This window comes from Cynoglossus semilaevis, chromosome 8 (assembly GCF_000523025.1).
Source record: "Cynoglossus semilaevis isolate Cse_v1.0 chromosome 8, Cse_v1.0, whole genome shotgun sequence".
NCBI lineage: Eukaryota > Metazoa > Chordata > Actinopteri > Pleuronectiformes > Cynoglossidae > Cynoglossus > Cynoglossus semilaevis.
In genome coordinates this window covers 6,097,994-6,122,839 of record NC_024314.1, presented here as the reverse complement: position 1 = coordinate 6,122,839, position 24,846 = coordinate 6,097,994, and the positions used below count along the sequence as shown (strand labels likewise).

Below are 24,846 nucleotides of genomic sequence, written 5' to 3'. Positions count from 1 at the left end.
TTTATTTCAAACAAACTTAAGGGTTTGTTAAATCCAAACGTGATACATGACGTCTTTTTTACTTTTAAGCGCCGCGGGAGTGAATCATTTTAAATTGTGTCAATGCGCCACACCCACAGAAACTTACACGTGTTTTTACTACATGTCCAATAGCTGTTCAAATATACCAGTCGTACTTTAGTATACGTCATGTCTACGAATTACACCCGTTTTTAATCCTGATTTGTTGTTTACATATATTTCTTGTTATTGTTTGAGTTACGCTCAGGCTTCTAAGTCGCCACCTAAGGGGTCTTTCCCACCACGCGACAAACAGATTACAGTGACATTCAGTGGTACTGTCCCACTTACATCACCGTACTTTTACACCGTTTTTACCAAACGAACATGCATTTGTATTGTAGTAGTTTTTGTAATTATTTTGTATTTAAGTTGCTTTAATAACAAATCGCTCAGAGACTTTGGACGGACATGCTACTTTCAGTTTGGCTGTTTCATACACAAGTTGAAAATGAGCTCCGGTAAGTTAATGACGCAGTATCTGGGATTTAAATAAAAAACAACTAGTGTCACTTAGCCCTCAATGTACAAAGTGTTTAGTGTTTGTTACTGTAATCTCCTACACTTTTGTAATTTGAATAACGGACGTCAATGAATGTAAGAATCATCAAACTCACCCAGAGGGAAAATAGTTTACATGTTTTCATGTGCACTTTGGATGATTTTATATACAGGCGAATGTGTAATTAGAACATTTACTTTTCCCTAAATACCATTAATGTCAATTTTGTTGTGTAGTAATTCAATTTGATAACACTTTTGTAGGTTTTTGGAAATGTCATTGTTTTTAAATCCACACCTGCCTTTGCGCCACCTAATGACACACTCTTATTTTGTTTGTCCTACTAGAGGTGTGTCCTTTCTGTGGAAAAACATACAAAAGATTAAAAAGTCACCTGCCATATTGCAAGGCAGCAGCAAAGAGTCAAACGACTCCAAACCAACAATGTGTCAAGTCTAACCAGACATCATCCTTTGAGTTGGCGACAGGGACGTTACATTCACAATCAAAGAAGAGAAGCAATGTTTCTGCAGTATCACTTCAATCACCCTCCCCAGCAGTGGCCGCCAAAGTTGCAAGTGCTCCATCATCACGCACAAGCACTTATTCTTTACCGTCACCACTGTGTCAAAATAAAAAAAACAAAGTGTCTGAACATATTGTAAGGACTAGTACTCAGCAACTGCCACCTTCAACCACAGTCCCCTCTCTGTCCCCATCTATCACTGGCTCCAAAAAGAAGAGTCATCTTGGTGCAAAACAAGCTGCAACACATCACCAAGTGACGCCACAAGAAACCACATCTGCCTCAGGAGACCTTTACTCAGGATCAAAGACCACAGCACAGACCACTGGGACCAACATGATTTCAGAAAAAAACAAGTTGACGACAGATAGCAAAGCCAAAGGTGCATCTAAGAAGAAAACGTCAAAGACGAAGAAGGCTGTTGAATCACGTCCCACAAAATCTGACTGTCCGGATTCCGAATTAGAGAAAAGTACAAAAAAAACCTGTGTAAGAGACACCTGCTGGAAGGACATCACAACAGAAACTAAAGATTTGACTGAGAGTGAAACAACTGGTCAGGCCAGGATCACAGTCCAGGGTGCTAAAGCAATGTTAGCTCGAGCTAAAACAACCCCCAAGTCCAGCAGAGGCAGTTTCTTGAACAACAACGAAAACACTGACAACCTAAGCATTAAAACCCACCTGGATTCCAGTTTAGGTTCAGTGGCCACTCCAGTGGAGAACAATACAGATGCAGGCAAGTGCCTGCATCAATTTCAAACTCTGTCCAACCACCTACCGTGCACCAGATTACAACAGACTGATCTGCAGTTGGTTACAAATAGTTGTATGTCTTTAATTCCTCTGCAGCACAATAGTTTCTCTCAGTCCAAGCAGACCTTTCCTACAGCTCCTCTCTCCTCCAACTCAATTCAGCTGAGCCTGGCTGCCAATAAAGGCATCATGACTGAGGCGCTGAAGAGCAACCAGACACATCTTCTGTCACTGTCAACTTCAGCCCATCAGATTTCCACTCCTCCTCTTTGTCCCCCTCCCTCACACACTGTATCACTGAGGACAGAATGGAAAAAAGCTGCACTTCAGGATAGGAAACCAAACACTGCTCACATTCTGACTGAAGGTACTAAGCACAGAAACACAGGGTTTGGTATTGGTTTTCAGATTGAAAATAACTGTTGGAACAAGTAGTTGATTGTTGTTTAGTTGGTCTAATGTGAATGTTTGATGATCGCTGCCTGTATGATTACAAACTGGAGTCATCATTTTTCCAGGTGGTTATAAAAACTGTCAGTTTTACTCATTATTAATACAAGTAAATGGTTTTACTGTATACATTACAGTCAGTTTTTAGTTTGCAGAGCTTTAGTTTAAAGATTAGAAAAAAACAATTTCAGACCACCCCCTGATCTGTGCTGATTTCATTACCTGTAGATGCTGGGACACAACGGCTTCTTGGCCACGTTAGACTGAGGGAGTTACCTGAGTGGATTGCCTGCAGAGTTCCTGGTCATCCAAAAGGTGTAGTGGACATGGTTCAAAAAGGTAAATGTGTTTAGTACATCTCAAATACAAATACTTGCCATTAGTCAAAAATGCTTACTGGAGTGATTGTGTTTATTGCAGGTTACAAAGTGACTGTAACTGCTCATCACAAACAACATGGTCAGCAGGGCTGATGCTGGATAGAGTGGTTTTACTTAACAAATAATATCAGGTCGTCATGGCTAACCCCGTACATCATAATTTCTATTTAGGATATATTGACCTGTGTATTACCTGTTGTTAATCTCTTTTTAAAATATCAGACAGTTAATCTGCTGTAATTGCTTAAGTGGTCTATAAATGTAGTCTATATTATACAAGATACTGATCTTTTGAATTCAACCTCCCCTGTTTCCCGGACATAGGCTGGCACTGGTATTGCAGGAAGTACATTCACGTGAGGAAAGGTGGAGTAGGAGGACTGGGCATGCTGTTAGCAGGATACTGTGTACTCGGCTACATCTGGAACTATTCTCATACAAGTAAGGGTGTATTACTTTTGTGTTTACACAAGTGAAAAGACAGATTTTGTGATTTTATTTTATTTTTCTTTTCTCCTTTTTTTTCTCTAGAGCGTGATCGCTGGAGAAAGTACCACTGAGGTCCCAGAGAGGATTTGTGGACACAAGTGTCTGTATATGGAAAGGACAGCTGAGGCAGGAGGGGCCTTTTTATGTATGTAAACAAAAAAACACACACACACATCCTGTGCTGTGCAACTGTAGAGGAGCACTGGGGGGTGGGGGAGAGGCTGCTGGTAGACACAGCTGTGCCTCCTGTTTATAGCATTTATTGCTAAGCTGAGGACTGCAACTTAATACACAACTGACAAAAATGGGAGTGGTGTTGAATATCTTTCCCAAGTTTACGCCATAAAATAACACTGAGCATTTCCAAAAATCTCAACCCATAACTTAGGTATTGAAATGTGACAGAACTTAATTTGGGTCTTCTTTTGCGATTTATATGTTGTGTCCCAGACTTTTAAAACGCGATTATGTATGTGTGATATGATTACTAAACTGCTGATTACTCTCAGATGAAGGATCAACTTGGTTTTCTATAAACTAAGGTTCATTCAGTCTTGTTGTGTGCCAAAAGCTCCACTAGGGGTCACCGTCGGGTTGGGTTTAAATAGGATTTGTCATTGTGTTAGGCAGAATTCTTAGCTCAAAGCTTAAAAGGAAGAAAAACTTAATCAAAAATATACGTGTGATACATTTAGAGACACAAAATCTAAACAATCCGTATTAAATCATTCCCTATGAGAATATCTTGGTTTGTGTTAAGAGGGGAAATGTGTTAGTTGTTGAAAAGCCTCTTCTTTCACAGGCCTGTTAGAAAACACTCACAGAATTGCAATGTAGGGACATGGGCCAATGCACTAAGCCACACTGGACTAGTTTTTTTTTTGCAGCAGCAAAGAGTCAAACGACTCCAAACCAACAATGTGTCAAGTCTAACCAGACATCATCCTTTGAGTTGGCGACAGGGACGTTACATTCACAATCAAAGAAGAGAAGCAATGTTTCTGCAGTATCACTTCAATCACCCTCCCCAGCAGTGGCCGCCAAAGTTGCAAGTGCTCCATCATCACGCACAAGCACTTATTCTTTACCGTCACCACTGTGTCAAAATAAAAAAAACAAAGTGTCTGAACATATTGTAAGGACTAGTACTCAGCAACTGCCACCTTCAACCACAGTCCCCTCTCTGTCCCCATCTATCACTGGCTCCAAAAAGAAGAGTCATCTTGGTGCAAAACAAGCTGCAACACATCACCAAGTGACGCCACAAGAAACCACATCTGCCTCAGGAGACCTTTACTCAGGATCAAAGACCACAGCACAGACCACTGGGACCAACATGATTTCAGAAAAAAACAAGTTGACGACAGATAGCAAAGCCAAAGGTGCATCTAAGAAGAAAACGTCAAAGACGAAGAAGGCTGTTGAATCACGTCCCACAAAATCTGACTGTCCGGATTCCGAATTAGAGAAAAGTACAAAAAAAACCTGTGTAAGAGACACCTGCTGGAAGGACATCACAACAGAAACTAAAGATTTGACTGAGAGTGAAACAACTGGTCAGGCCAGGATCACAGTCCAGGGTGCTAAAGCAATGTTAGCTCGAGCTAAAACAACCCCCAAGTCCAGCAGAGGCAGTTTCTTGAACAACAACGAAAACACTGACAACCTAAGCATTAAAACCCACCTGGATTCCAGTTTAGGTTCAGTGGCCACTCCAGTGGAGAACAATACAGATGCAGGCAAGTGCCTGCATCAAGTTCAAACTCTGTCCAACCACCTACCGTGCACCAGATTACAACAGACTGATCTGCAGTTGGTTACAAATAGTTGTATGTCTTTAATTCCTCTGCAGCACAATAGTTTCTCTCAGTCCAAGCAGACCTTTCCTACAGCTCCTCTCTCCTCCAACTCAATTCAGCTGAGCCTGGCTGCCAATAAAGGCATCATGACTGAGGCGCTGAAGAGCAACCAGACACATCTTCTGTCACTGTCAACTTCAGCCCATCAGATTTCCACTCCTCCTCTTTGTCCCCCTCCCTCACACACTGTATCACTGAGGACAGAATGGAAAAAAGCTGCACTTCAGGATAGGAAACCAAACACTGCTCACATTCTGACTGAAGGTACTAAGCACAGAAACACAGGGTTTGGTATTGGTTTTCAGATTGAAAATAACTGTTGGAACAAGTAGTTGATTGTTGTTTAGTTGGTCTAATGTGAATGTTTGATGATCGCTGCCTGTATGATTACAAACTGGAGTCATCATTTTTCCAGGTGGTTATAAAAACTGTCAGTTTTACTCATTATTAATACAAGTAAATGGTTTTACTGTATACATTACAGTCAGTTTTTAGTTTGCAGAGCTTTAGTTTAAAGATTAGAAAAAAACAATTTCAGACCACCCCCTGATCTGTGCTGATTTCATTACCTGTAGATGCTGGGACACAACGGCTTCTTGGCCACGTTAGACTGAGGGAGTTACCTGAGTGGATTGCCTGCAGAGTTCCTGGTCATCCAAAAGGTGTAGTGGACATGGTTCAAAAAGGTAAATGTGTTTAGTACATCTCAAATACAAATACTTGCCATTAGTCAAAAATGCTTACTGGAGTGATTGTGTTTATTGCAGGTTACAAAGTGACTGTAACTGCTCATCACAAACAACATGGTCAGCAGGGCTGATGCTGGATAGAGTGGTTTTACTTAACAAATAATATCAGGTCGTCATGGCTAACCCCGTACATCATAATTTCTATTTAGGATATATTGACCTGTGTATTACCTGTTGTTAATCTCTTTTTAAAATATCAGACAGTTAATCTGCTGTAATTGCTTAAGTGGTCTATAAATGTAGTCTATATTATACAAGATACTGATCTTTTGAATTCAACCTCCCCTGTTTCCCGGACATAGGCTGGCACTGGTATTGCAGGAAGTACATTCACGTGAGGAAAGGTGGAGTAGGAGGACTGGGCATGCTGTTAGCAGGATACTGTGTACTCGGCTACATCTGGAACTATTCTCATACAAGTAAGGGTGTATTACTTTTGTGTTTACACAAGTGAAAAGACAGATTTTGTGATTTTATTTTATTTTTCTTTTCTCCTTTTTTTTCTCTAGAGCGTGATCGCTGGAGAAAGTACCACTGAGGTCCCAGAGAGGATTTGTGGACACAAGTGTCTGTATATGGAAAGGACAGCTGAGGCAGGAGGGGCCTTTTTATGTATGTAAACAAAAAAACACACACACACATCCTGTGCTGTGCAACTGTAGAGGAGCACTGGGGGGTGGGGGAGAGGCTGCTGGTAGACACAGCTGTGCCTCCTGTTTATAGCATTTATTGCTAAGCTGAGGACTGCAACTTAATACACAACTGACAAAAATGGGAGTGGTGTTGAATATCTTTCCCAAGTTTACGCCATAAAATAACACTGAGCATTTCCAAAAATCTCAACCCATAACTTAGGTATTGAAATGTGACAGAACTTAATTTGGGTCTTCTTTTGCGATTTATATGTTGTGTCCCAGACTTTTAAAACGCGATTATGTATGTGTGATATGATTACTAAACTGCTGATTACTCTCAGATGAAGGATCAACTTGGTTTTCTATAAACTAAGGTTCATTCAGTCTTGTTGTGTGCCAAAAGCTCCACTAGGGGTCACCGTCGGGGTGGGTTTAAATAGGATTTGTCATTGTGTTAGGCAGAATTCTTAGCTCAAAGCTTAAAAGGAAGAAAAACTTAATCAAAAATATACGTGTGATACATTTAGAGACACAAAATCTAAACAATCCGTATTAAATCATTCCCTATGAGAATATCTTGGTTTGTGTTAAGAGGGGAAATGTGTTAGTTGTTGAAAAGCCTCTTCTTTCACAGGCCTGTTAGAAAACACTCACAGAATTGCAATGTAGGGACATGGGCCAATGCACTAAGCCACACTGGACTAGTTATTATTCAAAATGAATTTATTAACTCTCCTTGTTGCTGTAGTGGACACGCATGAGCTACACATGAAGAACTGACAGTATTTGTAACGATTTCCTTGTCTGATGTTGACTCTTATTCAACACAATAAAAAAATTATTTTTCATTTACTGGTCATTTTTTACATTCAGTTTCTTCTCCATACAAAATTATAAATATTTGTGTTTCACTTTTTATCTTTTTGTACAAAACAACAAATTATACAAATCAAGTACAACAAAACAGTGAAACATGTAGGCAAAGAGAACGTAACAAATTTGCATTGAAAATAGAGTAGGAAAGCAGTCTGCTTCTACCAGGGCCTCAGACACTGATATGCATCCAAGTGGAACAGCGTTCCACCAACACTGGACATTTCCCAGTTCACGAATGTCTAAAACGAAGTGCTTCAGAGGCACAGGATCTTGCAGCAATCCAGCAATGGCCACAGGAACTTTAATACACATAGGAAAAGAAACACGTGTTCTCATTCACTCTACATAGAAAACCGCCAATTTGCTTGCGTTCTTTATACAATTATTCTTCTTAGACTTAAGAAAAAGATGGAAAAAATCCAGATTGGTTCTTCAGAGTTTTCTCTTCTGTTAGGTGGGGGGCTTGACAAAAAACAAAATACACAGATCTGAGTAAAACCACAACAAAACATTTATGGCCAATTATTCCTTGTAAAATGTGGGGTGTAAAACGTAAACTTAAAAACTAGTATAGTAACTAAGTATTTTTCAGGGATAATTCTGGATGTGAACACTTTACATATTTTTGGTTGTGCTGCTGAGGAGAGTGCTTAGAAATGCTTGGGAAATGAAATATAAAGAAAAGACATAACATCCCCAAACTGTGAGAGAACTCTGGGAATAACGCCCAGGTTTTTTTGTTAGGCAGCCAAACATGAAACTATGCGTGTAATTGTACATTATCAGTACAGACACACACCTTAAAAGGGATTTCTCAAGGTTTTGAAGCATAAATTGACAGATATGATCAGCATAAAAGTAGAAAGCAGGCCAACATGTAAAATAAAAAATAAATTACCCTTCAAGCTATTTTGTGTGACATTTGCAATGTCTGGGGATAGGTTACTGTAAACAAAACTACAAAGTCTAAAAAGATAAACAAATTGTAACATAATTCCCTCAATCTGAGGATTTAGCCCCTTACTGACAGACATGCAGCACAAAAACAACAAGTGGTTGAAATGGAAATTTTGTTTTTCCTTCCATCTGTGTTGGGCTTGCATACCTTTAAGGTACAAAAGAGAAGAAAAAAAACTGAAAATGTGACTTACGCACATGAGTAAAAAAAATGTACGCGTCTTGGTGTCTAGTGTATGTAAAAGGCTTCATCTTTGTTGCAGGCAGCTGAAAAAAATTTGGTTTGATTACAAATGTTCACATTCTGTGTAGCCTGGAGCACACTGTAGAGGTACAACAGCTTCATTGTCGTACGGTTCCTGTAAAAGTACAATTAGTGCAATTAGTCTACATGAACGTTTCGCTGCCGAGCTAGTCCCAAAGAAAGTTGTCACTTCTTAACCGTTCGTCTACAGAACCCACTGCAATACATGAAAGCAATGTGCATCTTCACTATAGTTTAGTGATGTGGAAAAGAAATCAGAGTTCAGAACACAGCGTTGTAAAAACAACTTCAAAAGAAAACCGAGACTTAGGCACTGAGTCATTTTGTTCCCCCACTTGTGTCTTGTTCTTTTCAGCATAGGTATTAGCAGTTATGAGCTGGCACAAAATATTAAAGGCGTGTGTCTGTATGCATGTGTGTGAAGAGAGGAACGCTTTTACTTCCAAGCTACATCAGGCCCTGCCCCAGTACATCAATGCTCAAATTAACATAACATGCTTTTTATCCTTAGATTGAATTGCACATATTCCCGGATCTTTATAGATTTTTTTTAAGTGCCTGTGTTCATCTGAACTCCTACATCGTCATTTCAAAATTAAAACAAAATATACATCTGTATAAAAAAAAAAGAATTGCTACATATCCAGAGATTATAATCACAATGTCCAGGGAACTTACAGAAGTGTTCACCTCTCTTCACACAAGGGTTTTGGAACAGGTATCACAAAGAAATGTTTGCCAAAATACAACTATACACACAGAAATGTCAAAACATTACACTTGGTGATGATGTGAGGCTCCTCAGGACTAACATTCCAGGATGCTGTTGACTGCTGCCTCTAGAGCAGAGTCTGTGTCTGGGTGAGGGGGTGAGCTGAGCTGAGGTGGGCACTGGGGCTGGACTGGGTGTGAGGACGTGTGATGAGAACCCTGGTAGTGTGTCTGTCCTACCAAGGGGTTACCTTGAGGATAGCTGTTGGCAGCAGTGTGGCTGTCGCTGGGCCCACAGTGCTGCTGGGATCTCTTCAGTTCAAGGACGCTCTTGTTGTGTTGCGAGTAAAGTTTATTGGCTGGACCTGGTCCTAAAAGTTCGCCCCCTCCTGGGTCTTCACAGTCTGGTGGGGAGTCTGTCCTGTATGTTGGCTCTTTGGAGTCCCTGTCTAACTGAGTCAAACTCTGGCTGGACTGAGGTGGGTTCTGGACTTGGAAAAGTTTGGATTTTGTCCCGCAGCAGAAGTCTTCCAAAAAGCTGTCTGTAAAAGAAAATGCCAAGAAGAAACATTAAAGATGTGAATATTATTCCTCCAAATGAAGACTGGTCCTGGTTTGGTTCTTACCCGGGTCCACTAGCAACATGCGTTTGTCCTGTGTCAGGTTGCTGCGTTCCTCTTGGTTGAAGGTCCTGTCAATCATCACCATTTCTGATGATGGAAATGAACGCTGCAGGGGAAGGAGAGTGACCTTTGAGACTATGTTACAGAGTCAAGCGTACTCATACCTTCATGTTCCCTCATACCTCTGCTTCCACCAGCAGTAGTCGTCTGTACTTGTTAACCATTGCCTCTGTCTTTTTCAGCACCTGAGTCGCAACCGCCTCAAACACATCATCCACTGGAATGACACAAAAACATATAGTAGTTTTTCAATGTAACATAAATGTACGGGTCAGATTCCTGTCTTGGTTGCAAATAAAGCCTCAGGTGTAAGTACCCTGTGAGAATTCCTCCTTGCTAGGTGGTGCCCCCTGGAACACATGGTACGAGACGAGTCTTTGCAACGCATCATTGACTGAAGTGAACCGACGTCGATCGGGAGTCTGAACTCCAACATGATCCTTCCCCAATTGATGTAGAAACCTGGTGAAATTATAGAAAAGTCTTCTTGAATACGGACAGTATAAAATACCTAATTTAAAAAGATTTTAAAAATACTTACAGTCCATCTCTTGTGAGTGGTTGAAGAGCAGGCCGCTTGAGCGCACTGACCTAAGAGTTTCCACAAAAACAATTAATGTAGCACTGTAACTGTCAAACTGTTATTTCATTAACAACAGACCTGCCATTCTGTAGAAAATCTTGTTCAATGATGAGTACTAATTTTGATACAACAGGCTGATGGAGCAATGAGAAGATATTTTCATCTGAGGGCTATAGTTGGGCTATAGCTGCTTCTGCTCACTGTTGCTAATGCAGTAAAAAGTAAAAACTTGCTAAACGACAGATGCTTTCAGGCTCTCTATAGTGGTTAGTAAAGTCACCAACAGGTAGCTTGCTTAAAACTATTAGAAAGCTCCAACAAACATTTCATCCTTTATTTAATTTACTATTTAACTTATTTTAAATCTTTACAAGCCTCTACAAGACAAAAGTTATTCATGGTAATATAAATAAGATAATATATTTTATCTGTTGAAAACACAAATTAACACATAAGGACATACAAAATATGATACCTGAGAGTTGGGATCTTGAGACATGGTTTTCACAGCTAATGGATGTAAAAAAAAAAGAAAAAAAAGAATTTTCAATTAATTATTGAATGCAAATACTGATGCATTACACACTGCATCTTATAAAAAAGAATTGTTACCATGGATAGAGCCAAGCTGCACCTGTTGAAGTGCAGGTGATGCAGAGTTCTGAAAAATAGTTGTTACAGTCAGTCAGAAGGCAGATTTATTAAAAATCAAGAACCTCAGGTGACCACTGTTCATACCTGTCTGAAGTCTTGTTCTTGTGTCACTGTTCCAGGGAGTGGGGAGAGTGATGCACAGTTCTGATTTTGAGTGACTAGAAGGCGCTGCACCGGACTTGCTGACACCTGGCTTTGGCCTATGACAGCTGTTGTGGAAGGACCGACCAAAGTCAGTCTACCAGGGGCACAGGATGTCTGCACATGGGCAGAGCCTGAAGAGGAAACTCCTGTCCACGTCTGGGTTACACTTGCACCAACCTGAGTTCCTCTGACCATTCCCTGGTTCAAAATTAGCTGACCTCTCGGGGTTGCAGTGAAGTTTTGCCCTGAAACAATTTGCACTGTGTTTGTGTTTGAATCTGTGGGGCCATTGTGGATGTTGGTGCCTGGTGTCAATGTCAGTGAGCTCGGGAGTAAGAAATGTCCAGGTTGTATGTTTGTCTGCGCCTGCACATGTTGCTGCTCTGAAGGAACTACAATGGAGCCGTTGGATGTATAGTGACCTCCAGGAGTAGTGGTGTTAACATTACCTGCATTAGTCATGGAGGTGGAGGTAGGCTGAAGGCCGAGGCTATAGAGAGTGTGAGCCCCGGTTTGAAGGGGTTTAGGTTGGATTGGTCTGACAAGGGTCTGGGCCCCTCCTGGGCCTCTCTGAATGATGATGTTTTGGACAGGGATGTTTTTGAAAGGTAAGCCAACCTGGCCCACTTGTCCTTGTGTAGGAGCAAACACCTGGCTCCCCGTTGTGCCCCCTGCAGCAGCTACAGGGGCCCCTGGCCTTAACACAATTTGAGGAGTTCTCTCCAAGCTGCTTAGAGTCATCACTCCACCACTGGTCCCAAAGGAGCCTAACACTTGGATGTGCTGGGTTGAGCCATTAGGCAATTGTGACACCCCTTGCAGAAATTGACTTGTGGGCAATGCAGATGTTGCCGTTGTTGCAACACCTACCCCACCGCCGTACCCCCCAGAGACCAGCTGAGAGGAGAAAGGAACAGGCGCTTGCACTAGTGTGGGAGCAGGCTGGGCATCTAGTAAGGCCTCCTGAACCAGTGTCTGCTCCGTAATATCAGCCTCCAAGAGTGACTTCTGCAGGATGTCAAATGGCTGGTCCTCACCGCCGAGATCAACACCACCAGGGGAGTTTCCAGACACCAATTCATCCTCAATAAATGAAAGGCTGCTGGAAAGCTGGAGGCCTGCACTGGCTGAATCGTCGCCAAATCCACCCATTGAACCATCTTTGAGTCCAGTATTGGAGCCACTCTATGGAGAGATTTATAAAGAAAAACTGAATGGAATCTCTTAACAACTTCCGATACTTCCATCTCACTCTCTCCAGAATTCTTTTCTGTAAGTGCTTAAAATTTAAGAAAGAATATTTCAGATCTAAATGAGCAATTAAGATGTTTGGAAAAAATGATGAACATTTGGCACAAAGTGAATGATCCAAGTTATTTAAGATACAGAAGAGGCCAGTTCTGCATACAGCAGCAAACTGTTTCGCCGTCTCCCTTTTTTCTTGAGAATATATAGATTGCCAATGTCTATGGCAGAAGAAGGTAGCACCTACATGCACACTCTGAGCATTCAGGCTGGACATTGATTGGCTGTAGTCGATAAATTTTTCCATCCGCAGCATTGTACTTGCAGATGTTCCTTTTCTCAATGAGAATATTGTTTTCCTGACTATGGGCTTTTATGATTTTAACTTTAAACCATTGACCATTACTGTCAGAGTGTTATGATTTTATTTTAGGATTATCAACATCAAGGAGACTGAAAACAGCAGCTGAAATCTTACATTAACTTAAAAAGCTCTGTCTTTTATACTCACTGTGTCACTGGCAAAGAAGGATCCCTCTGATCCATATGCTGCATTTGTCACATCATCTTCATCAATCTGCAGTTTAAATGATATAAAACAAACATGAAACAAGCAGGCTTGGTGGTCTATGTGCATGCATATAAATAAAGCCTCCATTCAACAAGCTGTGTAAAGAAGGACTCTGAATGAGTCCTGTAGGTTACTCACAGACTTGCTGTTGCTGCCATGGAGATAGTCATTCAGTGCGTCCACATCCCTTGAAAGGGTGAAAAAAAAAAAGCGTAAGGGAAACAGAACTTACCCCACCATCCATTAAAATGTGTGCTGGAAAATTGTAAATATGTAGTAGTAAACTGTCATAAGACAACAAAAGAAAACAATAATCCTACAGTTAATTGTAGTTTGTTTTAAAAGTAAAAGCTTAAAATACTTGGTAATACTGCCTAACTTATATATAATTTTTACCCTAATATATCAAGAAGACGGCGATCGTCCTCATCATCCATGACACCTGAAGGAATGAAAGGAACTGTCATAAGAAGGTAGCAGATGGGTTAGAAGTGTAGTTCCATTTGTATAATGGACCAAAAAGTTTTATTCATGTGTTTTGTGCTGACAGGAAGGCCATCTTACTCACAGATATCCAACAGATAGCATGGATACAATCATCGAACACCCTCTATTTTGGTAGCAGGCTGGGCTGCAGGGTGAAAAACCAGATTAAGTTTAAAAAAAAAACAAATTCTATGAGATACGGTGTGTGAAGTACTGTATGTTAGTGAGACTGGCATGTACAAAACTGATATCCTTATTTTTCTAGACACTGTGTCATTTTGACTCGCTGACTAGCTATGTATATCTACAACTACATCTTAAAGAAATATTAAACTCAACTAATTAAACATTAAAATATGCATCAATAATCAGTAAAAAAAAAGTTGACATATCTAACTCACATTCTGCATAGTCAAAATACATTTTCAGAAATGTATATACACCTTGCAATGTTCTTAATTTAATTCAAGACTCCTATAAAAATTTACTCAATCAATATACATATATGAAAACATTGTCATTATTCTAGATAAATAAAAACACTCTGGTTGTTTGTGAAATGTTTATTTTGATAGAACAAAACTGCCTGGAAACACAGAAAAGAGAATTCGTTACAAAGACCTCCCATACAGGATGGCCTTCATTCCCTCCTACAGATACCAGTCTGTGACAGACACACACAAACTCCCACCCATAATCCTCCTCTCCTGTCCTACACTGGTTGTCTTCATGTCTGCACACTGCAAATATGGCTTTTTCGAGTGTAAAACTCCACCCTGGTTCATGAATGCCACGAGCAGTTGTTTGAACCCTGTGCTGAAAATTTAGGTTTTTTATTTTGTGTTGGGGCTGCAACATGCTTAACACAAACTGTGACTGTACTAATACCATTCAGTAGACTAAGAGTATGCAATGTTTGTGTACTTATTTTCTCCATGTTTATTCTTTGCAAAAAGATTAATATGCAGAAATATACCATAGTTTCATCAGTGGCCATGGGTACAATTTAAATGAAGTTTGAGCTTCAGGGTCGTGTTTTTACTTTGTCAACGTTAAGGGGGAAAAGTGTTTCAGTTTGAGCAAATATTTGCTGCAATGCTACAAAATGGCTGTTGTTCTTCACAGCAGAACAACATTCAGCCTCCATCTTTGTTTCAAAGAGAACAAAGACCGTCAGGGCTTCACGACCACAGAAACGCAGCTGACACGGACTGTTCTGTGATTTCATTACGAAAACACACCGACATAACGCTAAATAACGCACAAAAACACGCCAAACACGTTAAAGGCGTTGAAGAAGAGCTGGTTTAAAACGAAAGGCTTGATACTGTGTGGCGAACGCTGTTGTTCCACATAGGAAGGTCGTTAATGCACACAGATTTAAAACAGGAAAAAAAATAAGGGGGTTCTTGAACAATTCCTTTGGTAATGCGGATGTGTTTATACTGGGTGACGGTTAAAGTACAGCACCGTTAGTATTAAATTCTTACTACAAGACTTTCAGAATTTACCATTAACAACCAGAGGGAATGTCGAACGCTCCCCAAAGCATGGCACTTTTTGATTAATAGATACAATGGTTAAAAATAAAAACACTTAGTTCAAACACAGCGTATACATTTTAGATCGAAGTTTTGTTTTTTCCACCGTAGAATGGAAGCTCGGTGAAAATTAAGCTAGACTTTGCTGCAGATCGGTCGAAGCCTGTAAGCAAGCATTTATAAGCCATTTCGTCGTTTTTGTGTCCAAAAATAGACTGAATCGACAGAATGATAATCGCATTCAAGCGGCACAAAACTCTCTTTATCCAGATCGTCTAGCTGCTGCTCGCTGACGCACTTTCTAAGTTGAGCTTTCATTTGTTCTCTGTAAGTCGTAGTGCCAACACACAAAAACACACGTCTACCAAGGGCGACTCGATCGTTGGCAGCTTTTTTCTAAAACGCTACGCTGTGATCAAACAGCATTCTGAGCTTTGCGTTTAGCGACATTTTGTCGTTAAACGACGGCCTTTTTGATTAGCTAGCCGCGATGTCGGCGACGCCTGTTTGGAAAACGTCGACGAGAACCGATGAAAAATACCAGAGGTCGAAATAGCGTCAAGAATTTGTCCCGATTAGCATAACATAAACGACGACTAGAAGCAGCAATGTCTTTTTCTCCAGTCTCACTCAGCTTGAAACCCAATATCTCCATTTGGCAACTTTTAATTTGCTCCCCCCTCCTTCTCCTCCTCCTCCTTTTCCCTCTCCCACTCATATATTTTTCTCACTGTCCCTGTTCTGTCTCGGATAGATTTTTCTCTCCGCTCAAACTCTCAACCCTCCCTGAAGGAAGGGAGGAAGGAGGCTGTGTGTGTTTTTTCCTTGAAATTTTTATCACAAAATTATAATACACTCAAAGGGAAACTCACCGTCATGAAAAAGCAGTGCCTTGTCAACGGGGTTTCCTCGCCATCACCGCACGGGTCGTTGGGGTAGTGCAGAGAGCACGGCAGCCCACATCACCCAGTCCACACCGCTATCAGGCGTCCCAATCAATTTGAATGGGAAATATAAACATGGGTTTTAGTAATTACCAAGCAACATTGTATTTTAAAATTGGCAATAACCGCAGCCATGTTTTGTTTAAGTTTTTTGTTATACAAATAAATATTAGTAGTCACCTACTGTAGAGGGCGGGTCTTAGAGGTGCCACACCTATTTGTTACTCAGGTATGATCGCCTGAGTTTATATACTTAATATATACACTTATATATATATACTTAATACACTTTATACACTTAATTGCATTACATACATTACATACATTGTATCCCAACAGATAAGTACAAATAGTGCTCAAAACGTTTTACACCTGTCATGAATGCAGTATGCAATATGCATGTGTATCCTCCCTGCTAATATCCACAATATCACATTCTATATTATTATTCTATAAATGTAATCCCTTGTGCATACTACATTATATTATGCACAATAATTATTATATAATTAAATTTTACCTAATATATCAACATCCCTGCTTTTTGGATTTTAAACAATTTAACATTAGTTTTTGTGTTTTGTTTTTTAAATAAAAATTCGTAAAAATACTTTAACATTAGTTTTTGTGTTTTGTTTTGTTTTTTAAAATAAAAATTAAAAATTAAAACATACATACAGTACATACATACATATGTAATCAGTTGGTTTGACTTGACATGGTATTCATGTTGGTCTTGCGTTTGATGCTTCCGTTAATAATGTTTCAACTAACGCCTTTGATTTTCGTTATTACACAAATATTTTTGACAAAAGGCACGTTCGTAAAAGCCCCGGCACAGTAGGCGGCGCTGTTCTCAAATGACGCTGCTTTTTCGAACCGCAGAAGAAGAGCCGTTACTCATCACTTCCGCCAACAAACGTCAGCTGTAGCAAGATGGAACCTGCACATGAATTCGGGGAAGAAACTGATTCTGCCGGTGACAACGGAGCTGCGAAGGTTCAAGATAGACTTCAGAAGCGGAATCAGGCGAGAATTGATGATGTTGAGCGGAGGAAAGAAGAGAAGGAGAGCCAGTCTGTAGCCGAGGAAAAGCTTGAGTATTTTTCCAGCACGTTTAAGAGGGAGCAGATGTGTATCGAAGACCTGCTGTCCGGCTGCTCCGGAGCGGACCAAGGCGTGGTGAACCAAAGACTGGAGGAGGCTACAATTAAAATCGTTCAGCTCCAGAAGTTTTTGAATGATAGCGTGTTGTTCCTGACGCAGTATGAGCTGAGGCAAGCCCAAAGTGCCCTCCAGAAGCTTCAGGGCTCACTTGCAGAGATCAGAGAAAAGGCTCTCCCCAAGAAGAAGTTCGCCTTTAGAGCTCGCACTAAAGTCGCAGATAAGGTGTCAGAGCAGGAGACTGATTCAGCTCCACCTTATTGCACTCCACCTGCTGATCTTGGTGAGGTGGTCAGAGGTTCTTCCTCTAAACTGTTCGGCTTCTCCAATATGGACAACCAGTATCTGACCAAAACATCTGAGGAGATCAATAAACGTGACGTTCTGTTAAGTCATCTGTCAAACTGTAAGGTCCGTTTGTATGGTTCCCCTAGCACACTGCACCTGAAGCACATAGACAAATGTGAGATCCTGTGCGGGCCAGTGGCCACCTCCGTATTCATAGATGATTGCAGGAACAGCACACTGAGCTTTCCCTGTCAGCAGCTGAGGACCCACAGCACCACAGACACACAGGTGTATCTGCACGTCACCAGTCGAGCCATCATAGAAGACTGTCATGGAGTGAGCTTTGCCCCATTTTCTTGGTCTTATCCCACACTGGAAGAGGACTTTAATGTGTCTGGACTGAACAAAGACTCGAACAACTGGAACCAAGTGGATGACTTTTATTGGCTGGCTGCAGGAACACCTTCTCCTAATTGGACTACCATCCCAGAAGCAGACAGGAAAACCAACTGGGACCCTTAAAATGTACTCTTCAAATAAAACATGCGCTACACCCTGGAAATATTGTAGGTCTATCTGTGCTCCATCTAGCCCTATCTGGATAAAATAAATACACACATCTACTGTATAAAGATTAAGCTTGCTTTAACAACATTGTAATGTTAATTCCCAAGGCTGTAAAATACAAGACTTCTGTGGTGAATGTATAAATGGCCATGTACTTGTGTTTAAAATCACTAAAAATAAAGATCTGCAGTATCTTTTCAATCCTTTATAACGTATGTCATTTAAATCCCCATTTGACCCTTTACAATAGGGGTTTTAAACAAATCTTGGCAACTGCTGCCCCCTGAAAGTCACTAAGCTGCCAGTGATCTCATTGAAGTTCATTGAAATCCACTCTATAAGGAGTATGTTATAAAGCATAACATTTAAATGTTTTCTTGTTTGGAAAATCAAAATGAGTTAACCTATAACTCTATAAGGTGTACATGTCTAATTTACATGCCTTCAATTATATTTCCATTGTATTTTAAAATGTATAGCAACTTACCTGGTGGTTTTTATAAGGATTTACTTACCTAGAAGTATGTTTTTAATTGAGAGAAATAAACAACAGTATAACATTTTGTAAATTCCAATACAGGACACAAGCAGGATGATGAGGACAACTGCAAAGGCTTGACTATGATCAGCTCACATCAGTGCCTAATTCTGTTAGTCAATAAAATGTACTAACTCCAATGCAAACGCAACAAACAGAAGGCTGAACAATATTTTACTGCTATTAACTACATTAACACTGAATAATTTTGCAACCACACGATTGATCACAACTCAATTGGGATTTATTTTTGCTTTATTTTTTTATTTAAATTGACTGTTTTGCATTCCTTTAAGTTTTATTAACCTGATATGGAGACATGCTGTCTGTTAAAAGCCAGGTAGTAAATGCTACAGCCCATTCACTGTTAAAGGAGTTGTCCTTTAACAGTGAATGGGCAGTAACATTTACTACCTTGGCGTCTTCTTTGGCCATTAGTTGATGCCAGCAAAGCTCATAGTGTGTTCCATCAAGGCTACTTTGACCATGTGATTGTTCAAACCAATTATACCCCCTGACAGAGGCTTATGACCAGGCTCTACTTGTGTGGAAGGATTTCTGTAATTGGATCGGGCTTCTTACAGGAACTTAGCATGACGTACAGTAACTTCAGTCATGAGGAACCACAGCAATCCCCATCCTCTGACAGAGCAAGGAACACCATAATTAGCCTTACCTGTGCATCAAGGAGAAAACTGGAATTTTTCTAAAAACAATTGTCGCAATGGCAAAAGAGACAGCTAAAGAGAAATAACATTTTACTGTTGTTTTTGGAACTGCTTGGTTGGTTCATTTTGGATTTTGTGTGTAGGATGGATCACCACCTGAACTGATTCTTCTGTGCTGTCGGACCAGCTGGAGAAGATAAGGAGGAGACAAGGAAGTGAGGACTGCAGTTTCACTGAATCAAGTACATTTGTTGTAACTACGGACAAACTTTAGGAAGCTCTTCCTTGATTCTTTACAGATTAGAAACATTTCTGTGTACACAATGGCTTTGATGGTGGTCAAGTTTGACCTGAAAAAGCGAGTAAAGCTCGCTCAGACTGTCTGGTTCATGTACTGGTTTGCTGTAATGGCTGGAGTGCTGCTGTTCAGCATGGGCCTGTTTTTCAAAATCGAGCTTCGAAAGCGTTCAGAACTCATGGACAACAACGAAAGCCACTTCTTACCCAACCTGCTTATATTAATGGGCCTAATAGCCTGTGTCGTTAATGCTTTTGGAGGCAAAATCTGCTATGATTCACTGGATCCCACCAAGTTTATAAAGTGGAAACCCATACTGAAGAGCTTCTTGGTGTTCTGTGTGGTCTTTAATGTGTTGCTGCTTTTCGTGGCTCTGCTGTGTTTTGTGATGAGGATCCCTCTGCAGTTCACCCTAGCTGAGGGTCTGAAGAATGGCATGAAGTTCTACAAAGACACGGACACCCCAGGGCGCTGCTATATGAAGAGGACCCTGGATCTGATGCAAATTGAGTTCCGCTGCTGTGGGAATGACAACTACAGGGATTGGTTTGAGATTCAGTGGATTAGCAACCGGTACCTGGACTTCAGTGCTAAATCAGTCAAAGAGTAAGTGACATTGAACAAAAACTCAGTTTTACTCGCTATCTTGCAAACGTTTATTTATTTGTGGCTGGTAGAGGTTTTCATTGTTCCTGTGTGAAGATGGATGCTGTTAAAGTAGAGCTCAAGTTCAGTATAAGTGGATTGGAGGTGAAGGTAGGTCAGCGCTCGTGTCACTTTCGTCCACTGAGGATTACAGCCACAGAAATGGTGACAGCAAAGAGTGGCAAAGGGGAGCAGAGGTTATTCTGCAGTTTTATGGATTAAGTCAGGTTTTAGTGGTGAAGTTAATTTTGAGCTCTGAGGTCTGAGACATCTCTGTGGATTCATTTGATGGATGGATTGATTTAGGCAATTGATTTTTGAGAATTGCTGTGACAAAGATTGTTTTGTGTGTAGCACATCAATGCAGCCTAATCTTGGGGATTACTGCAGTGTTTGTCCTTCAAAACCTGTCCTGTCTAATTAAGAGTGAATTTGGCAGTAGTTCAGGAACAGCACTTTTCATTAAATGATTATGACCTGGAATGATGTGATCAGAATATATAATAATTAAGTTAGAACTTTTGACATGCAGTCACACTTTTCTACCCATTGATCAACAGTCATACATCCCAGAAAAACAAACATTTTGTTTGCATTGATTACTAACTGTAGCTGTGAAATAAAAAATGAGCTAGTTCAACCATTTTTGCTCTAGCTAATTACTGTTGGGAAATTATACTTATTGTACGTATTAATTATACCATAATATATTGTGACTTGTCCCTGACCTATTTTACCTTCTCAGCCGCATCGGAAGCAATGTGGATGGCCAGTACCTGATGGATGGAGTACCATTCAGCTGCTGTAATCCCAGCTCCCCCAGACCCTGCATCCAGAATAAGATGACCAACAACTCTGCACATTACAGCTACGACCACTACACAGAGGAGCTCAACGTTTGGAAGCGTGGCTGCCGTGATGCACTCCTGTCCTACTATGGTGGCATGATGAACACCATCGGAGCCTTAGTCATCCTGATCACAATGCTAGAGGTCAGATTCACATAATTATGAACAAAGTTTGTTTAAACATAGGTGTACACCGTACTGTTTAGTTAATAAAACACATCGCAACACACACATCAGAAACAACTGTCCTGTTCATGACCAAAGATGTACATTTGTAAAAAGAAGTTCAGGCCGAAACAGAATAAGGTCCTTTTCTTTCTTTTGGTTTTTGTAAAATTAAGAAAAAGAATACTTTGGGGTTTTAGAAAGACAGAGGATTTACTAATAGCATCCTCTCTAAGTGACTGTACTGTGCCAAGTCATAATGGGATTGTCCTTCAGCCAGGAAAGTGGTAAACATTTAGTGGTATGTGGAACTTGGAGGAAACCCTGCAGTGACAGGGGGACAGTGAGTCTGTTCCCTGTTCAGAAACTGACTTTCTAAAGTGAGAGAAAGTAAAGTTTGTGTGTGTGATGTGTTCTCATAAAGAAGACATGATTTCACTAAAAACAATCTCTCTTCTTAGCCTGTGCTACCAACATATGTTATGTTATATGTTAACAGCAGCGAGGAACTAAGAAGTTCTATTTATGTAACGTAGACATCCCTCAGATATCACCCTTCCCCAGATACTAATGATGCTTGGAAGAGTTATTCAATCGTCTGTGTCCTGACACAGATAGTCAACTCAACAAAGACTAATCTGTTTACCCTGACATGACAACTTCCTGGGTTCTGACCTCCTGATCTACAGTCCATCCACAGTTGCTGACCTTTTGTTAAATGAGGCCAAGAGTCTGGTTTGTTTTCTAAACCATATATATATTTATATAGGTTTACATTGTTTAATCCATAAATCTAAACTTAGATATATATATTACATATATATATATATATGTTCAGAATGAATATTATAATATTTTTCATAAAATCATCATACTAATAATACGTTCTCAGGCTCTAACAACATATTACAGTGTATTATTAACGTTGTGGTGAAATAAAGAGTTTGAACAGACGATGACATGGTGACCTCTGAAGTACCAGATTTAATCTCTTGGCTTTTTCTCTCTTTTGCAGGTTGCAGTGACCGCAGGCCTACAGTACGTCCACAGTTCCCTGTCCAGTTTGGCCAACCCAGAAGATCCAGAGAGCGAGAGTGAGGGCTGGATCCTGGAGAAAACAGTGAAGGAGACTTTCACTGACATCATGGCCAAAATGAAGGCTGTGGGCAAAGGCACTAAAGTGGAGGAGGGTGGTGAAGCCGAAGTAGCAACAGTGAGCTGAACTAACTGCTCTGGTACAAAGTGACTCCACTCTCACCTACAAACAAAGAAAGGAACCTGTGAGATCCTGATGTTTTTTTTCTGTTTTTTTTCTACTATTCATCATGCTAGACAATAACTACAAAGGACTTTTTGTTATGAACTTCTTTCAAATGGACATTTAGCATCAATTACACATTTTACTGACAAATAGAGGAGGATCGTAAGTAGATTACCTTATCTTGAGTTTCAATTTCCACATAGTGGAAAGGTTAAAATGTTTTCTTCACACACCACATGGAAAGGTTTGGATATATATTTATATATATTTGGTCCTTGCCATTAAGGATTTACATTGTATTTTAAAAGGGTGTTATTTTAAAAGTCTAAGAGGAAGGCAGGAGAAGGAAAATGAAGCGGTGTAGCTCCAGACAGAATCAGCAGTAACACCTCCAGTGTGCACTTGGAGGTGAAGACAGAATGTGGCAGCTAAATCTCCGCTCCTGACCACAGTGGTGATGTCGCAGAACATCTCCGACCATTCTTGGTGCATTCTGCTTCTGTACCCTAACAGCAAAATTACTTGTGACCCCACATCCGACCTATAATAGGCTCATATTGTGATTTTATTTGGCACACATTTGGTGCGGCTGCTCCTGTTGTAGGATAAAGCCACGGGCTGCCCACAGCACTGTCATGTCAGCCAAAGGTAGGAGAAAAAACAGAACTCGCCCAAAAATGAGACACGTTGAACTAAATCCCAGTGCGACACTGACAAGGGGTTCTAATATTTGATAGGACATACTCTACCAAATATGAGAATATCTTTGTTCTAAGATATCTAGGTATGCTATGCTAGGTTTGTTATTTTACACATGGACCACTTTAGGCCCACAACCCTTATGTTTGGGCCAGATAAAGCAGGCCCTGCAGCATTATGCCTGAAGTGGCCAGGTCCTCCAAGTTATCGGGGTATAATGACACTTTTGTATACGACTGAGTTGTTGTCTTTGTACAGTGTAGAATTGGATAAATAATTTACTTTTGTAAGAAAAACTATGTAACTAAGCTGAATCTTTTCTGGGTATGTGTGTGTCTGTAGGACCGTGCACTTAAATAAAGGATTTTAGAGATCTGGTCTGATGGTAAAAGGATGAAGTTCCCTCATCTTGACCTTTAGGTGTAAAGACTGTAGACTGAAAGGCAGAGCATGCAGTGAGTCCTGCAGGGTTCCAGTGAACTCAACAGGATGAGAGCAATTATGGCATTAGTGCTTTCACATGGACATGGGATGACTCTTCACATGCTCACCATTTAAGTGTGCGTGTGTGTATGAGAGAGAGGGATGTCTCTGATCACCTGCACTGATACATTATTTATTTTATTTTAAGTTTCACTTAAATCAAATCGTGTCTGAACTTAGATGTAGATATTCTGCTAGTTCCACTTATGACAAATGTGAATCCTTGATATTAAAAGCCATCACGGCTTAAAGAGCAGATGGGAAATGCTGTGAGGAGTCAGTATGAATGGTAACAAGGCCAACTCTGCACAGTATTTTTGTTGGACCCAAAGCACATAACCAGCACTGAGCAGATAAGAAGCCTAATCGGCTTTAGATTAGCAGGAGTGACTCGGCCCGGTGAGCTGCTGCTGTCACGTCACCCAGACAGACAGACAGGCTGACAGACAGACAGACAGGCTGACAGGCTGACAGACAGACAGACAGACAGACAGACTGGCAGACAGACAGACAGACAGACAGACAGACTGGCAGACAGGAGAAAACTTGAAGAACGTAAATAGACTCCAAGATGCAGTACTACAACAATATGTCACGTACAAAATTAAAAATGAAGGTCTTTGTTAAAGTTAATTATTATATTATTTCCACATAGTATGATATTAACTAACCCTTACTTTAATATTTTATGCTGAATTATATAAAACACATTATGTACTTCTTTACATTACTATTAATAAGAGAATTATGATTAAAAATAACAATTTGCAGGAAACTACCCCCAATTGTCCATAACAAAAGACTATAATAGAAATACAATACAATAGAACAGTAAAACCATAGACCATAATATACATTATATACCAATATGTTTTATATTCATATTTAAACACCATGTAGTGGTCAGGTTACAGTACTGACAAAGTACATATTTGATCAGAAAATACTTTTCAGCGAAATATTTGTTACTCTGTCTCAGTACTACTTTTTTCAGTTTAGTTTATATACTGCCGTTTACAATCCTAGTACTACTTTAAAACGTTGCAGAAATAACTCTGAAATACCCTCTTATAACACTCCTGCTGTGTTTTGTACTCTGCTGCCCTCTGTTGGTGAGGGTGAGTAACAAGCTGAGATCGAATTAAACTGAATGTGT

General features: G+C 40.3%; 4 protein-coding genes across 12 annotated transcripts; 3 read left to right on the top strand and 1 right to left on the bottom strand.

Moving 5' to 3' along the window:
* Positions 1 to 227: 227 nt before the first annotated feature.
* Positions 228 to 11,380, top strand: LOC103381793 (mucin-5AC). Of its 8 annotated transcripts, XR_003050242.1 has the most exons (7): positions 258 to 521; positions 910 to 1,050; positions 4,126 to 5,286; positions 5,598 to 5,708; positions 6,074 to 6,190; positions 6,281 to 6,383; positions 11,255 to 11,380. XR_003050242.1 is itself a non-coding variant. In XM_025057319.1 (6 exons), the coding sequence occupies exons 1-5, from the start codon at positions 512 to 514 to the stop codon at positions 5,840 to 5,842; spliced, it is 1,476 nt and encodes a 491-aa protein (XP_024913087.1). In that variant the 5' UTR covers positions 228 to 511; the 3' UTR covers positions 5,843 to 5,880; positions 6,074 to 6,190. The 8 variants fall into 8 exon arrangements, 5 of the variants coding, with proteins under 5 accessions (XP_024913087.1, XP_008312549.1, XP_024913084.1 ...); XR_003050244.1 differs by lacking the exon at positions 11,255 to 11,380 and having other exon boundaries at positions 228 to 521; positions 5,790 to 6,190; positions 6,281 to 6,312; XM_025057319.1 differs by lacking the exons at positions 6,281 to 6,383; positions 11,255 to 11,380 and adding an exon at positions 5,790 to 5,880 and having other exon boundaries at positions 228 to 521.
* Positions 7,112 to 16,832, bottom strand: bicral (BICRA like chromatin remodeling complex associated protein). 2 transcript variants are annotated; one of them, XM_008314322.3, is made up of 14 exons: positions 16,758 to 16,832; positions 15,995 to 16,101; positions 13,664 to 13,726; positions 13,492 to 13,537; positions 13,234 to 13,282; positions 13,036 to 13,101; positions 11,220 to 12,464; positions 11,094 to 11,142; positions 10,957 to 10,991; positions 10,440 to 10,489; positions 10,215 to 10,360; positions 10,021 to 10,115; positions 9,842 to 9,944; positions 7,112 to 9,757 (listed from the first exon to the last, which is right to left on the bottom strand). In XM_008314322.3, exons 4-14 carry the CDS (start codon positions 13,530 to 13,532, stop codon positions 9,312 to 9,314), a joined length of 2,325 nt encoding a protein of 774 aa, XP_008312544.1. In that variant the 5' UTR covers positions 13,533 to 13,537; positions 13,664 to 13,726; positions 15,995 to 16,101; positions 16,758 to 16,832; the 3' UTR covers positions 7,112 to 9,311. The 2 variants fall into 2 exon arrangements, with proteins under 2 accessions (XP_008312544.1, XP_016889903.1); XM_017034414.2 differs by having other exon boundaries at positions 16,754 to 16,817.
* Positions 16,833 to 16,894: 62 nt separating this feature from the next.
* tbcc (tubulin folding cofactor C) lies at positions 16,895 to 18,286 on the top strand. Its single transcript, XM_008314321.3, has one exon. It carries the CDS (start codon positions 17,003 to 17,005, stop codon positions 18,038 to 18,040), a length of 1,038 nt encoding a protein of 345 aa, XP_008312543.1. The 5' UTR covers positions 16,895 to 17,002; the 3' UTR covers positions 18,041 to 18,286.
* A 1,328-nt stretch (positions 18,287 to 19,614) lies between these two features.
* On the top strand, positions 19,615 to 23,603 carry prph2a (peripherin 2a (retinal degeneration, slow)). Its single transcript, XM_008314320.3, has 3 exons — positions 19,615 to 20,195; positions 20,980 to 21,226; positions 22,263 to 23,603. Exons 1-3 carry the CDS (start codon positions 19,615 to 19,617, stop codon positions 22,467 to 22,469), a joined length of 1,035 nt encoding a protein of 344 aa, XP_008312542.1. The 3' UTR covers positions 22,470 to 23,603.
* Positions 23,604 to 24,846: the final 1,243 nt, after the last annotated feature.